Raw genomic sequence first — 13,195 nt, forward strand, 5'->3', positions numbered from 1 at the left:
TTGTGTCTTGTTTATGCTAGTAATACCTAATACATTGAGAAGTAAGCAACAAGTTGAATTTTGATAGATTTAAGAATGTTTCAAACTTTTTCAATTTTGATTAACATTTTTAGTATACGATATTTACGCTATTTATATTCAATATTAATAATCAAAGTTTAAAATTTTTTAAAGTTTTATAAATCTTATTAATTTTTTAATTTTCGTATGAAAAACGTTTTTTATATGAGAATTATAATTTCAAATCTCAAGGAAGACAAAGCATTCTTTAATAATTTAAACTTTTTTCAAAATTTAGAATTCTATTATGTGATTATAAAACATTGTAAATTATTATTTTATAATATTTTAAAAGTGATTTTATAATATTTTTTTTTCTATATTTATAAACTTACAAATATAAAAGTAACTGTAGAAAGTCTATATTTTTCTACATACTTCATGGACATTGATGCAACGTAACACGTGTTGGGTCGAGTACGTTTATTTAAAGAGAGAGAAGACGTAGTAGTTTCACCAGAAACACGGAATTTTCGTCACTGATTCGTAAGGTCAATTTAATATTAGTATTAAATTTTTAAGTATATTGAGTAAAAATATAATTGCAATAGCAATGAAATATTACGATAAATAAATAATCACCAAGACTGTGAGTTGTGGTATTTCAGGAACAATCGCTCACGGCACGACCTGGTACGACAAGAATGAGCTGGCATAATTCGTTGTGCTCATTATTTCGGAACAATTTCGTTTCTTGAAATCTAATATATTTTATAATGATGCCGTCTGTATTGTTTCTGATTACTGATCGTTGTAAATGCGGTGTAAATTGTCGATCTTGTATCTTTAAATGATTTTCCTAACCTGAGTTATGGTTTATAACCTAATTAATACCCATAACATATTGTTGTGTAGTTCTATTGTGAAACGATATCGGTTGTTAAATCTATTTACATATATATTAATAATTTAATGCAACAAATCATATATATATAATATTATCAAAATTTGCTTATTTAAATATTTTCTTTAATTTGATCATTAAAGAAACAAATAAACAAAGTTTTTATAGATACATATGTGAATTTATTTTCAAGTTTGTTTATTTAGAAAAGTTGTTTTGTTTAATTTATCTTTATTTATAAAATATTAATAAATATGCATATTTTTAAGATTTTTAAGATATATAGTTATTTTTAATAAATAGTTCTTTATTAATAATTTTTATATAATTTCAGGTGAGAATAAAAATAATCTCAATAAATTGTGTATACCAAAGAAGGAGCAAAATAACTTAGCAAAAGCTGTTTTTTAAATAAAAACAGAAGAAAAAACACATCATAGATCATATTAAATATAAAAAATATAAATATAAAATTTAAGCATTGCTGCAGTGCAGAAGGGCTCTATGTGCTCCACATCAGCTTCAGCAAATGATACTTTAGTTTTCAAGAATATTGTATCACAACATCAAAGAAGGATTTCATCTGCAAATTATAAACTTGGTATACGACAGAGGCAACATGCGCAACGAGATTACTGCAGCAGTACTATTCTTAGTACAGCTGATAGAAAAAAACGAAAAATTTAGTCCTGATCAATTGGAATGTTTTAAACGACGTTTGGTGGAATTGTTGACGGAACGTTTTAAAAATCATTGGTTTCCAGACAAACCATTCAAAGGTCAAGGTTATCGTTGTATTCGTGTAAATGGTCATAATCGGAGGGATGCAACTTTAGAAAGTGCAGCTAATGCTGCTGGAGTAAAGTATGAAGATCTATCATTACCAGTAGAATTAACGCTTTGGGTTGATCCTAATGAAGTTTGCTGCCGATTTGGAGAGAGCAAAGGGTCATATTGTACTTTAGCATCATTTGATGATAAAGAAAATACTGTACCAATTTTTCAAGGAAATAATGAAGGATTAGAAAAAGAAAATAAACAGTCTGAGGGGCCGACTAAGATACAGGTTGATATATTACATTATGTATTTCATTATGTAATATATATTTCAGTTTTTATTGTTAAAAAATAATATAATTTAAAAAATTAAATAAATACTAACAATTTTTATATTTTACAGAAATCCCCTTTGACTACTAATACAGATCAGCAACAAAAATCAAAACCACTAAGCTCTGCTAATCAAAATCAACAGCATAGCAATAATGGTACAGGTAGGAAACGCAACCTAAACAGCCCAAGGTTACACCTTAATAGAAATCGTTCCTGGTTTGGTCACTCCTTCAGTATGGGCTATGGTCCTCATCCAATAAGTCAACCATGGTATAATATCATGCCTCCTCATTTTTTGGGTGGTCCATCTCCACCTCCTTTTATGGGTCACAGAGGAAACAAGTGGATTCATCCACCTTCCTATCCTACAGGACCTGCCCGTTTCCATCATTGGTCTCCCAAAGCTGCTCTTAAAGTATAAACGATCCCTCCCTATGAAAGTAGTTAAAAAATCTGTTCCTTTCCAAAAAAGAATAGAAAAAAGAAATTCCAAAATTCTTTTAATAATTAAAAAATTTTGTTTTGATACAGAAGTATGCATATATTTATAGTGATATTAAAAATGTCTTACTATTATTAATATTATTATTGATATTGTATTCTTAAAAAATTTAATGTGAACATTTTTATATGAGGAACAGATTTATTAACATTTCAGTGACGAAAATTTCCCATTCTGTAATTACAAATGACCTTGTTCGAATTACGACTAAGGCTTACGATTTTTTATGACGAGAAATGTTGCATTATTACATGTTATATATAAATAATTAATTGGATGATAGATGTTTAATTCCGGATGCAAGGTTGCTTGTAAAATAATAGATTAGACAGAATTTAATTAGAGTGAATTAAGTCATTGATGTCTAAGACAAAAAATGTCATATCACTTGTGACACTTTTTCTGATTAATCCTAAAAAAAAAGGATTTAATAGAAAATAGATTATAGGTATTTCAAGAGGGAGCAGTATTGATTTTAAATGAATTTCCAAAATTGGATACAATTCCTCTTTAAATTATATGTAATAAATTTTAATGCCTCGTATAGGCGATCTCAGTTCTTTAAATAAACATTTCATGAAATTCTGTCATGTAATAGAAAGAAAGAGTTTCAAAGAACTTTTTCTTTAATGTGTATATATATATATCTAGTGTATTCACAAAGACTGGAGCTTCAAAGTTCGCTTTATTTTTCAGTATTGTTATAATGCAGAAAAATAGAGAATTTAGAGATATAATATACCAACTTGTTAAGATAATATAATGCCTTATAACAATATTGACAAACCATGTAAGCTTTGAAATTCTAGTAATACTGATTTGAGAATGATGTTTGACGAGTTCAAATCAACAACTTTATCTTTTATTGTATGTGTATATTGTTATATTGCGTTAACGAATAGAAGAACGATACCTCTTTTGAATTTGCAGGTTCATGGTGCAAAGAAATTTAAAATATTTTTGCTTTAAAGAAGCACACCATACCTGTTATGTAAACATACTGCCTCCAGTAGAGATTCTATTAATAATCGTTTATGTTAGATGATTATTAACAAACGCATGAATTTCATAATTAACATTTACAAAAATGAATGTTTATTTTAATTATGCTCAATATAAAAATATATATTGGGCTTATGGTTTTTAAGCAAAACAACTAAAACTTAGCACTTAAGAATATACATCTTTGATGTTAATAGATCTATAGCTTATTGCAGTTGAAACTTTAATTCTACTATACTAATACAGATGTTGTGTACATTCAATCTTGTATATTGTAGACAATTTATAACTCTATAGTAATTTATGCTCTTGCTTTGTTAACATCATAAATACATGCTTGATTTTTATTTGGGAATTACTTATGTATGAAGGACTCAAAAACCAACTAAAATATATTAATTTTTTAATTTTCATTTCATACAGTATTCTGAGAGTTACAATAGTTAATTTCTTTAATACTTCTACGTATTACTGTTTATTTACATTCTTTTATTCAGATATGTTTGTGTAAATATATATATCATATCTCGTAATCTAAATAATAATCATATTCTTTAATCTTGATATTTAAACACTATTGTTTGGTTTTTGAACCTTTCACACGTGCACGAACGTTTTAATATTATTAGTATCTAAAGTGTGCAATTTTTTTCAATTTATGTTGTAACATAGAATTATTCATAAAGATAACTTTCACTTTATTTACGTGATTTTAATGTGAGATTTATTTTTAAGAATTACGTTTGTGCAAATATATTGTTATCTCATTGGCGCATAACATATAAACTTTATATGGACTATGTCAAATGCAGTATGCACTATATTTTATAGTAGATTATTAATTTATGTGGTTAAATCATTTTAAAAAGTTTTCGTTAATGTTTTAACCTACTAAAATTGATGGTAATGTGAAAAATTGAAATTGCATAGTATAACTGTTACCATCTATTACATAATATAAATCTAGCTGATGACACAAATTGGAGTATTGTCGCTAGATATTTAGTGTCCTTAGATAAATTTCTAATGATATAACCAGACACAACATAAATATTATTGAACAGACTGTGTTAGAAAGAATTTTAATCAAATATGTAGTATAAATTTTGCAACTTTCATGTTTCACATTTAGCATTGTTTAATATATGCATGAAATTTGCTGTATTGTAGATGATTTTTGTGTTCAATTTGTTAAAACTTATTCAGAAAGAGTCATTTTGTTGTTATGAAAGGTATAAAAATTCTATATGAATATAGATATAATGTATATGTAGAGTTAAGCAATGTTGCATTCGGACATATTCTTTTATTAATATATATGATGCTCAACATTTGAAATGTTCCAAACTTTTTAATTGTGTTCATGATATAAAAAAAAAAAAAAAAAGAAATATTATGCTCCATATAATAACATTTTCTAATAATAGGAAATGTTCAGAAACAATTTTTTTATAAAAAATCTATATTTGAATAACATGTGATAAAACATGTAGTATTAATGTACATTTGCAGTCTTGACAAGAAAGAAATTACATTTTGGGCAAAAAAAAAAAATATATTCCCTTTTATATAAAAAATTCTTTTATATTTATAACTTCTTAAGTATATGAGAGTTAGACATTAACATTTACAAATGAATATAGTGCTTTGGCATAAAAAAAAGAAAATTAAAAACCTTTATATCATTTTCAAAAAAAAAAATAAAAAAAAATGCTTTACACAGTATTAAGAAAAAAAATCTAAAATATCAATTTTCAATTTAAAATTTTTGTTTTTATATAATTAATATGTAGAAAAAAATTTAATATGTCATTATTATATATTCTCTTATCAAGAATTTATTAAGAGTGTACTTTACAATCGTGTTAAATAATGTATCCAAAAAGAAAAACAGATTTGATATTAGCATTAATGTTTGGATCATTTCGATTGTAGGGTAAGGCACTATATAAACATATGCATATATTCTACCACTGCTGTGTCATATGTTATAAAACTACTTTTTGCATAATTATGCAATGATAACTATAATCCTGTTCTACAACCATACTGATCTTCGCATTTTTTTCATAACTTCAAATATATATCTCTGTTCAATACTTTGTTTCGTGTTATCCAATAAAAACTATATTACACATTCAAGCAAAATACTTAAAATCATTGATTGTACAACCTTTTTACTTTTAGTATCATATAATCGAAATTTATAGAATTACTAATCAACTATAAATAAAATTTTTAAACATTTTAGAAAGATTCATATCTGTACTAAAAAACAAATCATAACAAATAAAACCGTATTATTGATTGCAAATTACTTTTTATTCTTTTATATTTATATATATTAATATTTATTGTTTTTGGAGATACAATATAATCGAAACAATTTTTTTTATATTTCGACTTTATTATTTTTTGGCTTATGTATTTTATCATGTAATGCATTTTTTATAAATATTATAAGATTTTGAAAAGTTATATTTGCAAATGTTATATGAAGCATATTTGAAGTAATTATTGTAATATTAACATTTTTATGATTAAAAATATTATGTACGAATTATAATAACACTTAATAAATATTTCTGCAAATCAAATCTTTTTAATTTTTATTTAATCATCATATTTCATTTTTTATTATAAATTTTGCGTATATTTTAAAATTTTGTATATAATAAAAACTTTTTAAATTTTAAAATTGTGTTGATTCCTACAATTTTCTACATGTATACAATAGATAATATGATATGGTAATATGTATTAATATCCAATAAGAAATACGATTCAAATTTCGCGAGTTACACTATTGGTTATCCTTAAATATATGCATTAAGTACGATTTTCATTATTAGTAATTTATTTTGAATTTTCTTTTTTTCATTTAATAGTTCTTTTTTCCAATAAATTTATAACATATTATAAAACGTAAAAGTAATGGCTATAATATTACAAATATTTGTAACTCCATCTTAAAATTGATGATACTTCAACGAGTTAGATGTGTGGCAGACGACAGAGAATTTTGCAATCTGTCACTTCAAAGTTTATTGCAATAATATTTCTTTAAATATTAGTAATTCTATAAAAACAACTCTCATCACGAAAATTGCTTTAGTAATTGATGATGTTATGAGGAAATATATTAGATTGAAACGTATGTAAACTATCCATATTTCTGTTCGAATTGAACAACAGGGTTATGAGGCTCCAATTTCGAAGTCTCGTTATTCATAAATATTTTTTCAATATTTTTTGTATAATTTGTATATTACATGATGGCTGAAAAATGTAAGGTAAGTACATATGTTAAATAAATAAGTAATAATAAGTGAATATTACATATAACTAATAATTAATATCTTTTTGGAAATTAAATATAATAAAATTTATAACATCTGTTATAAAATTATATATTCAGAAAAATAGAAATATTTCAATTAATTGAATAATAATAAATGATACAAATTCATTTAGAAGAAATAAATGTCTATGTGTGTCTACTTTGATCTTTAATATCTTTTATATGTATATATATATATATATATATATATGTATACATAAATATTATCTATTATATATAAAAATTATTTTTAAACTAATTAAATTTTTAAATTTTCAGGAATGTGGCTGCAAATGTCTGGGCTGTAATCAAAATGATCAGCAACATGGAGAAATGCATTTGCATGTAGAAATAGAAAATTTACGTCAACGTTTATTAGAAAGAGATAATCATATTGTAACAATGGAGACACAGTTTTTAAATGAAGCTGACAAGTTTCCAAATGGAGAATTAGCCTCTATGAAGGAAGAACTTTTAATTTGGCAAGAAAAGTATTCAAGATTATATGAGGCTCATAAACGTGTTCAGAAAGTAAATCAAAATCTTGAAGATAAATTATTGAGGATTGTAGATAAATGTGAAACAGAAAAAAGTGCATTTACTAAGGATATTGCAACTTTATCTCATAGATTAGCTGATGCAAATTATACTATACATCGTTTAACTCAAGATAATGTATGTTTCAAATATAAAATTTGGATGATTTCAAATTGAATTGTGAATAAAATTTTTATAAATAATATTTTATTTTAGGAAAAATATAGGAATGATGTAAACTTGGCAATACAACTTCTTCAATGTAAACCTTCTAATTTTGTTGGACAAAAATATGATTCTGTAAGTTAATTCTTTGTTATAAATATTTATAAGTTAAAATATGAAAAATATATATGTGAAAATAAATTATTATTAATTTTAGTTACCTTCCGAAGTACAAGCCAAAGTTAGGACATACATTGCACAAAAGAAACATTCTAATGATACTACATCTCCTGATATAAAAAGTATTACAGTACCAATTTCAACATTTCCTCCAACAGCAATGGTTTATAATGTAACTAAACCTACAATTGAAAACAATAGTGATGATGAAACAGATGAATCTAAACCACCAGTGGATGTTGTCTCGGCAGCGATAATGGCGAAAGTTTTAGAAGATCGAGAGAAAGAAAGAGTATTTGGAAAGCATTGCGATACATGTACTTGCCATAGAAGTATTTTAATGGTTGATGCTGAAACTCAAACTAATATGCCAAATGTTTTTTCTTGTAATGAATGTACAACAATGTATGCACAAAATGTAGAGAAACGTTCTGATAATTTAAAAAATATCGATAAAAATTGTCAAAATAAAGGAAGTCAAAATTCAGTGGTACATGTAATCTATCATGAAGGAAATGAAAGTGTTAGTAGTAAAGTACAGTATCAGAATAATTGTACAAAGAATAGTAATCATCAACAACTATGCACAAAAGATAAATTTTTAAATAGAAATAGTAAAATTATAGACAGTTTAAAAGATGATAATCGTGTAAATGTTAATACAAAACTTAATTTTAATAAAAAGAATTCATTACGTCATAATGATATCGTCAATACGTCACAACATCAAAGTATATTTCAAAATCAAAACGAAAATACGACTAAACAGGCAATATCTTATAAGATTAATGATACATGTGTTAATGGTAAAACAAATATTGATAAAGGAAAACAAACGAAACTGAATAAAAAATGTGAATTACAAATTGATGGTAAATTTAATCCAAATTCTTGGAATAAATTGGATAAGAAATCTTCTAATTGTATAGTTCCTGAAAATTGTAAAAATTACTTTGATAAAAAAGAACAGAGTCACATCGATATTATCAACGATAGATTATGGAAAAATGAATGGACGAGATTAAAATCACAGACGAAAGAAAGCAAAGACAAAATTAACAGTGATATTGAGATTGATATAATTAATGATAGGGTTTGGAAAAATGATAGATCAACTCAAGAAACACAACATGCAACACAATTAACTTTAATAGAAGTTAAGAATATTGATAATGTTGCGCATCAAAATGATTCTGGACAAATGGAAGTGGCCACTAGTCCAACTTTTAGTAGCGATAGTATTGTAATTTCAACTTCCGATCCTTCCAGTAGTTCTAGTGATGTCGTTCAATTAACTGGAATGCGTGTGCATAATGCATTAGGTAATTTGAAACCTAATACACAAAATAGAATAACCGGTCCAAGGAATTGTCTCGTTAGAGTAACACCTGGATCGAAGAATATTCTTTTAGATAATGCTGGTCATTATAAAACTGTGTTATATACTAGTGGAAATAATAAACCAAATACCGCTTTAGTTCATTCGAAAAAGATGTCTCGATCTGGATCCGAAAGATCAATTTCAACTAGTAGCGAAGAAAGCACACCGATGTTGTTACATGACAATAACCAATTACAAAGAGTAGCCGAATGGGTTCAATCGTCGGTTCACATGGATAATTCTGGATCAAATTACACGGAATTAAAGCCAAATGAAAACATAATAGATAATAAAAATCTTTCTTTAACATATTTAGACGAGTCCCAAACAAATTGCAAATCAATTGAAAATAATCGGGAATCATATGACAATTCTTCAGAAAATAAATGCAACAGTTTGATAATGGAAGAAATTCAAGAATTTGGAATCAGAAATTTAAATAATGCTGTAAATAATTTTTCATTGGATGTAAATAATACTGATTTAGAAAAAGAGAAAGATTTAATATCTTTCGATATTCCAATTGAAGAGGAGAAAGTTTTGCCTAAAACATTAAAAAAAGGAATCACTGCAGATTTTGATTACGAAGTCAAGATTACTAAAGAAATGGAAGAAACTTATTTAAAACTTGCAGCGAGTTTAGATCCTGTGGCATTAAGTTTATCGAGCACGGATAACGTGGATTTAACGATTGAAAAATATAGGAAAGATCACAAGAGATTTCAAAAGAATCATGATAAAACGGGATCAAAAGTGTAAAGTATACCAGCAAATATTTCAAAAAAATTATTACTATTTCAGCAGGGAGTTCCTTTAAAAATAAAACAGAGCATTATTTTTTGTAACTACGTGAAACTAAGGCTGTACCAAGAACAGTAGCGTAAAGTAAAACATTCTATATTCACATATACACTATATTGCAGTTGTAGAATCATATTTATTTAATTTGTATAGCTAATAATAATAATGATATCGTAATATTTTTGTTTTGTGAATAAAAATTGAATTTCATAGCAATTATGCAATGTTGCTAGATAGAATATTATTTATTAACTACTTTAGTAAATTCTATTATAATTAATATGCATAATTTAATTCCAACTAACTAAAAATTGATTATATCTTTTATTCAATTCTTTTTTTATTTCAAGGATATTGAAAAACTTTATTTAAGAATGTAATATGTCTTATTTTTCTTCTTTCTTCATTCTGTACAGTTTTGTACAGATCAATCGAAATATGAAATATGACTCGATTAAATTAGATGTCCAAACTTTTATTCTTGTTACTGCGATACTGCGATTAAATATTATATTAGGATAAATTGCGTTCGGGTGTATTAAAACGAGACAATATTAAACAAAAAATTCATTGTCAAATTGTCGAAATTTTACACTTATAGTGTAATACATTAGAATATAGCGTGCTATTTCCAATCATTGGAATCACAGAACGCGAATATTTCGCGTTGTAAAATGAAATCTTTTAAAATTCATTCAATAGAAGAGGAACACCGAAACGAACGACGATAGTATTTTAACGTATAAACGAAATTTTATCATCGTAAACGGGTAAACGATGTTATATTTTCCTTGTATGCATGTGCAAGTATGGCAGAATACAGTAATGACAATATCAAGATTCTTATTAATTATTATAAAATGTATCCGTGAAATTTTTCATTAATTTCGTACTCGCAACAAAATAAATATCATTATAAAAATCAAGTACGAGAAACGTTTTATGTAATAAAAATTTGTTTCGCGCAAAGATCTGTATTAAAGAATAATTATGGTACCAAAGTTAATACATTTGATATTTCTTTAATGTCTCACTTAATGTATCGTAGTATAATTATTCACTTTATTTTGCATGTTTTATTACGAGTTTATTTTAAAAAATGCTTAAAATCCCTGCGACAAAGATGAAAGTTATAATACTCCAGGCGCATAATTAAAATAAACTCGATAATTATCTGATTTCAATTGTAACCCAAACTCGCTGTGCTTCGATCGAATTGAAATCGGTCTTTTAAAGAAAGAAAGAAAAAAAAAAAAAAAAAGAAAGAAAAGAAAAAAAAAGAAAAAAATACCGATGAAGAGAAAAAAAATATAAACTTTTACTCAATCTTCGAGTATTTTAGCGTTATTTTATGGCAATAAAAAAAATTACTTCAATATTATTCCTTATATTGTACTTTTACAAATAATTACAGATAAACAATAAATTGATCAGTATCGCAAATATAACTTAAGAAAAAGATAAATAAATAAAATAAAATTAATTGATAATTATTGTCTTACGGAGAAACATTTAACGATCACTATAATAATTATATTCGTTAATGATTTTTCTCGAATGAAAGATTAAATAAAATTGCCGATGTTTATAATTCAACGTATCCACGACGTTTCAAAAATAAGATATTATTGCGTTTCATGATAAACATAAGTGCATATTACGAGCAAACGCAAAAATTAATGTTTCTGCCTGTTTTTTCCATTTATGCAATAATGTATTCTGCGTGGAACAGAGAGTTGCGATGTAATAATCGAGAATGTGCATTCAGGAAATGAATTAAAGATGACCATCTATCGTGGACATCGCGTTAAAGTTGTAAATTTATGCGCAAAATTAAAAAAAAAAAAATATTATACGAGCATTAGCGTATTACAGCAAGAGGAAAAGCAAACTTTTCGCGTTCAAGGCGAACGTCGGAACGATTGCGTATTTTTAGGCTGTTCACCTATGCGTAAACTCCAGAAACGATGAAATTCGTACCGAAACTTCGCATATTTCGCAAAACCGATTGATTTTCATCGTGGCTCGTTAAGCGCAACGCGTTTTGAGTTAACGACCATTAATTAAGGAGGGTGCATGAGTCACCGGTATATCGGTGCTTGAGTTCTGAATATACAAAGAGCAAATGAAAATATCGATTGAGAACAAGTCGCCAAATATATTTCCGTCGGTTTCAATATTCTCTCAGGTGAGAACCAACATCTCCCCAAGATATCACCTTAGAAAATTAGAAGGATTAATTATTTGGATTGGATAATTGGAATGTTGGAAAAAAGAAGCGGTGCTTTAAAAATTTACTTAAGCTCATGATGATCGAGGAATGAGATGTTCAGTAGTTTGAATTTAAATTAAAATTTCTTCTTTTTCAGAATTTTGAAGATATCATTCTTCGATATCTATATCGTATGGCAAATAAAATTCATGTTCATTATAAATTAATATTTTTATCTATATTTATTAAATAAATTAAATACTGTAAAAAAAAGAGGAAGTAAGAAATCGTGTAATATATATTAGTGCAAGAATTAGAATCAAGTAAATAAAGATACACGAGGCTTTATCGAATCGTACGTTCAAGATTGCACCGTATTTTACGGTTTTGCACTCATGAGCGCGTATGTTTCGCTTTGATTCATTTTACGAATAACACAATATTGTGAAATGCGTATTGTATCGATAGGAAAACAGTTAGAAGAACAATGAGATATCTTTGATTTTTTTTTTTTTTTTTTTTTTTTAATTAGCTTATTATACATTCTTTAGACTCGGAATAAAGAGGAATAGCGAGGAGGGCTTAGCGTCGAAAGATCAAACGCAGATCTATGAATTTGAATACAAAGATACTGTAAATGCATTGAGGTGTATCGTTGCGGCTGAGTTTTCATTGAAACGGACTGATCGCTTTGAATTACATCCTGTAGTAAACAGTTACCCATTAACTCGAAATCAGATGTACCATGTGTAACGTGGCGACGATAATAATGTAAACTGTACATATACAGTGAAATAAAATGTATTTAAAGAAGCGAATATTATTTCACATGAAAAAAACCATTTTTATTTATAATTTTATTTATATAAAAAAAAAAAAATTTGCGTTTATCGATTCATCCGTATTACCCTAGATCAAATTTCTAGATTATAGATTAAAATTAATCTTTTGTCACGTTTTAATTTATCGCGATAATTCTGACGGATAAACACACCAAGGTTTCTCTCAGCTTGAATGGATTTGATAAATCTGATCTCGATGTAAATTTTTGCGGCGTT

General features: G+C 26.3%; 2 protein-coding genes across 4 annotated transcripts; both read left to right on the plus strand.

The window, feature by feature from the left end:
- Nucleotides 1–6: 6 nt before the first annotated feature.
- Nucleotides 7–6,118, plus strand: LOC108003209 (maternal B9.10 protein). Of its 3 annotated transcripts, none has more exons than XM_017065342.3 (3): nt 7–551; nt 1,239–1,970; nt 2,085–6,118. In XM_017065342.3, the coding sequence occupies exons 2-3, from the start codon at nt 1,524–1,526 to the stop codon at nt 2,436–2,438; spliced, it is 801 nt and encodes a 266-aa protein (XP_016920831.1). In that variant the 5' UTR covers nt 7–551; nt 1,239–1,523; the 3' UTR covers nt 2,439–6,118. The 3 variants fall into 3 exon arrangements, with proteins under 3 accessions (XP_016920831.1, XP_016920832.1, XP_016920833.1); XM_017065343.3 differs by having other exon boundaries at nt 400–546; XM_017065344.3 differs by having other exon boundaries at nt 481–693.
- A 227-nt stretch (nt 6,119–6,345) lies between these two features.
- LOC108003220 (uncharacterized) lies at nt 6,346–12,955 on the plus strand. Its single transcript, XM_017065357.3, has 4 exons — nt 6,346–6,814; nt 7,141–7,536; nt 7,615–7,698; nt 7,781–12,955. Exons 1-4 carry the CDS (start codon nt 6,794–6,796, stop codon nt 9,881–9,883), a joined length of 2,604 nt encoding a protein of 867 aa, XP_016920846.2. The 5' UTR covers nt 6,346–6,793; the 3' UTR covers nt 9,884–12,955.
- The last annotated feature ends 240 nt before the right edge of the window (nt 12,956–13,195 follow it).

Source organism: Apis cerana, linkage group LG1 (assembly GCF_029169275.1).
Source record: "Apis cerana isolate GH-2021 linkage group LG1, AcerK_1.0, whole genome shotgun sequence".
In the NCBI taxonomy this organism is placed as follows: Eukaryota; Metazoa; Arthropoda; class Insecta; order Hymenoptera; family Apidae; genus Apis; species Apis cerana.

Excerpts from the sequence above, each read along its gene's own strand:
- LOC108003220 (XM_017065357.3), top strand. The coding sequence starts at position 6,794 with ATGATGGCTGAAAAATGTAAG. Across the intron at positions 7,537-7,614 it reads ATCGTTTAACTCAAGATAAT|GAAAAATATAGGAATGATGT; the intron begins GTATGTTTCAAA and ends ATTTTATTTTAG. Across the intron at positions 7,699-7,780 it reads TTGGACAAAAATATGATTCT|TTACCTTCCGAAGTACAAGC; the intron begins GTAAGTTAATTC and ends TATTAATTTTAG.
- LOC108003209 (XM_017065342.3), top strand. The coding sequence starts at position 1,524 with ATGCGCAACGAGATTACTGCAGCAGTACTATTCTTAGTACAGCTGATA. Across the intron at positions 1,971-2,084 it reads AGGGGCCGACTAAGATACAG|AAATCCCCTTTGACTACTAA; the intron begins GTTGATATATTA and ends TATATTTTACAG.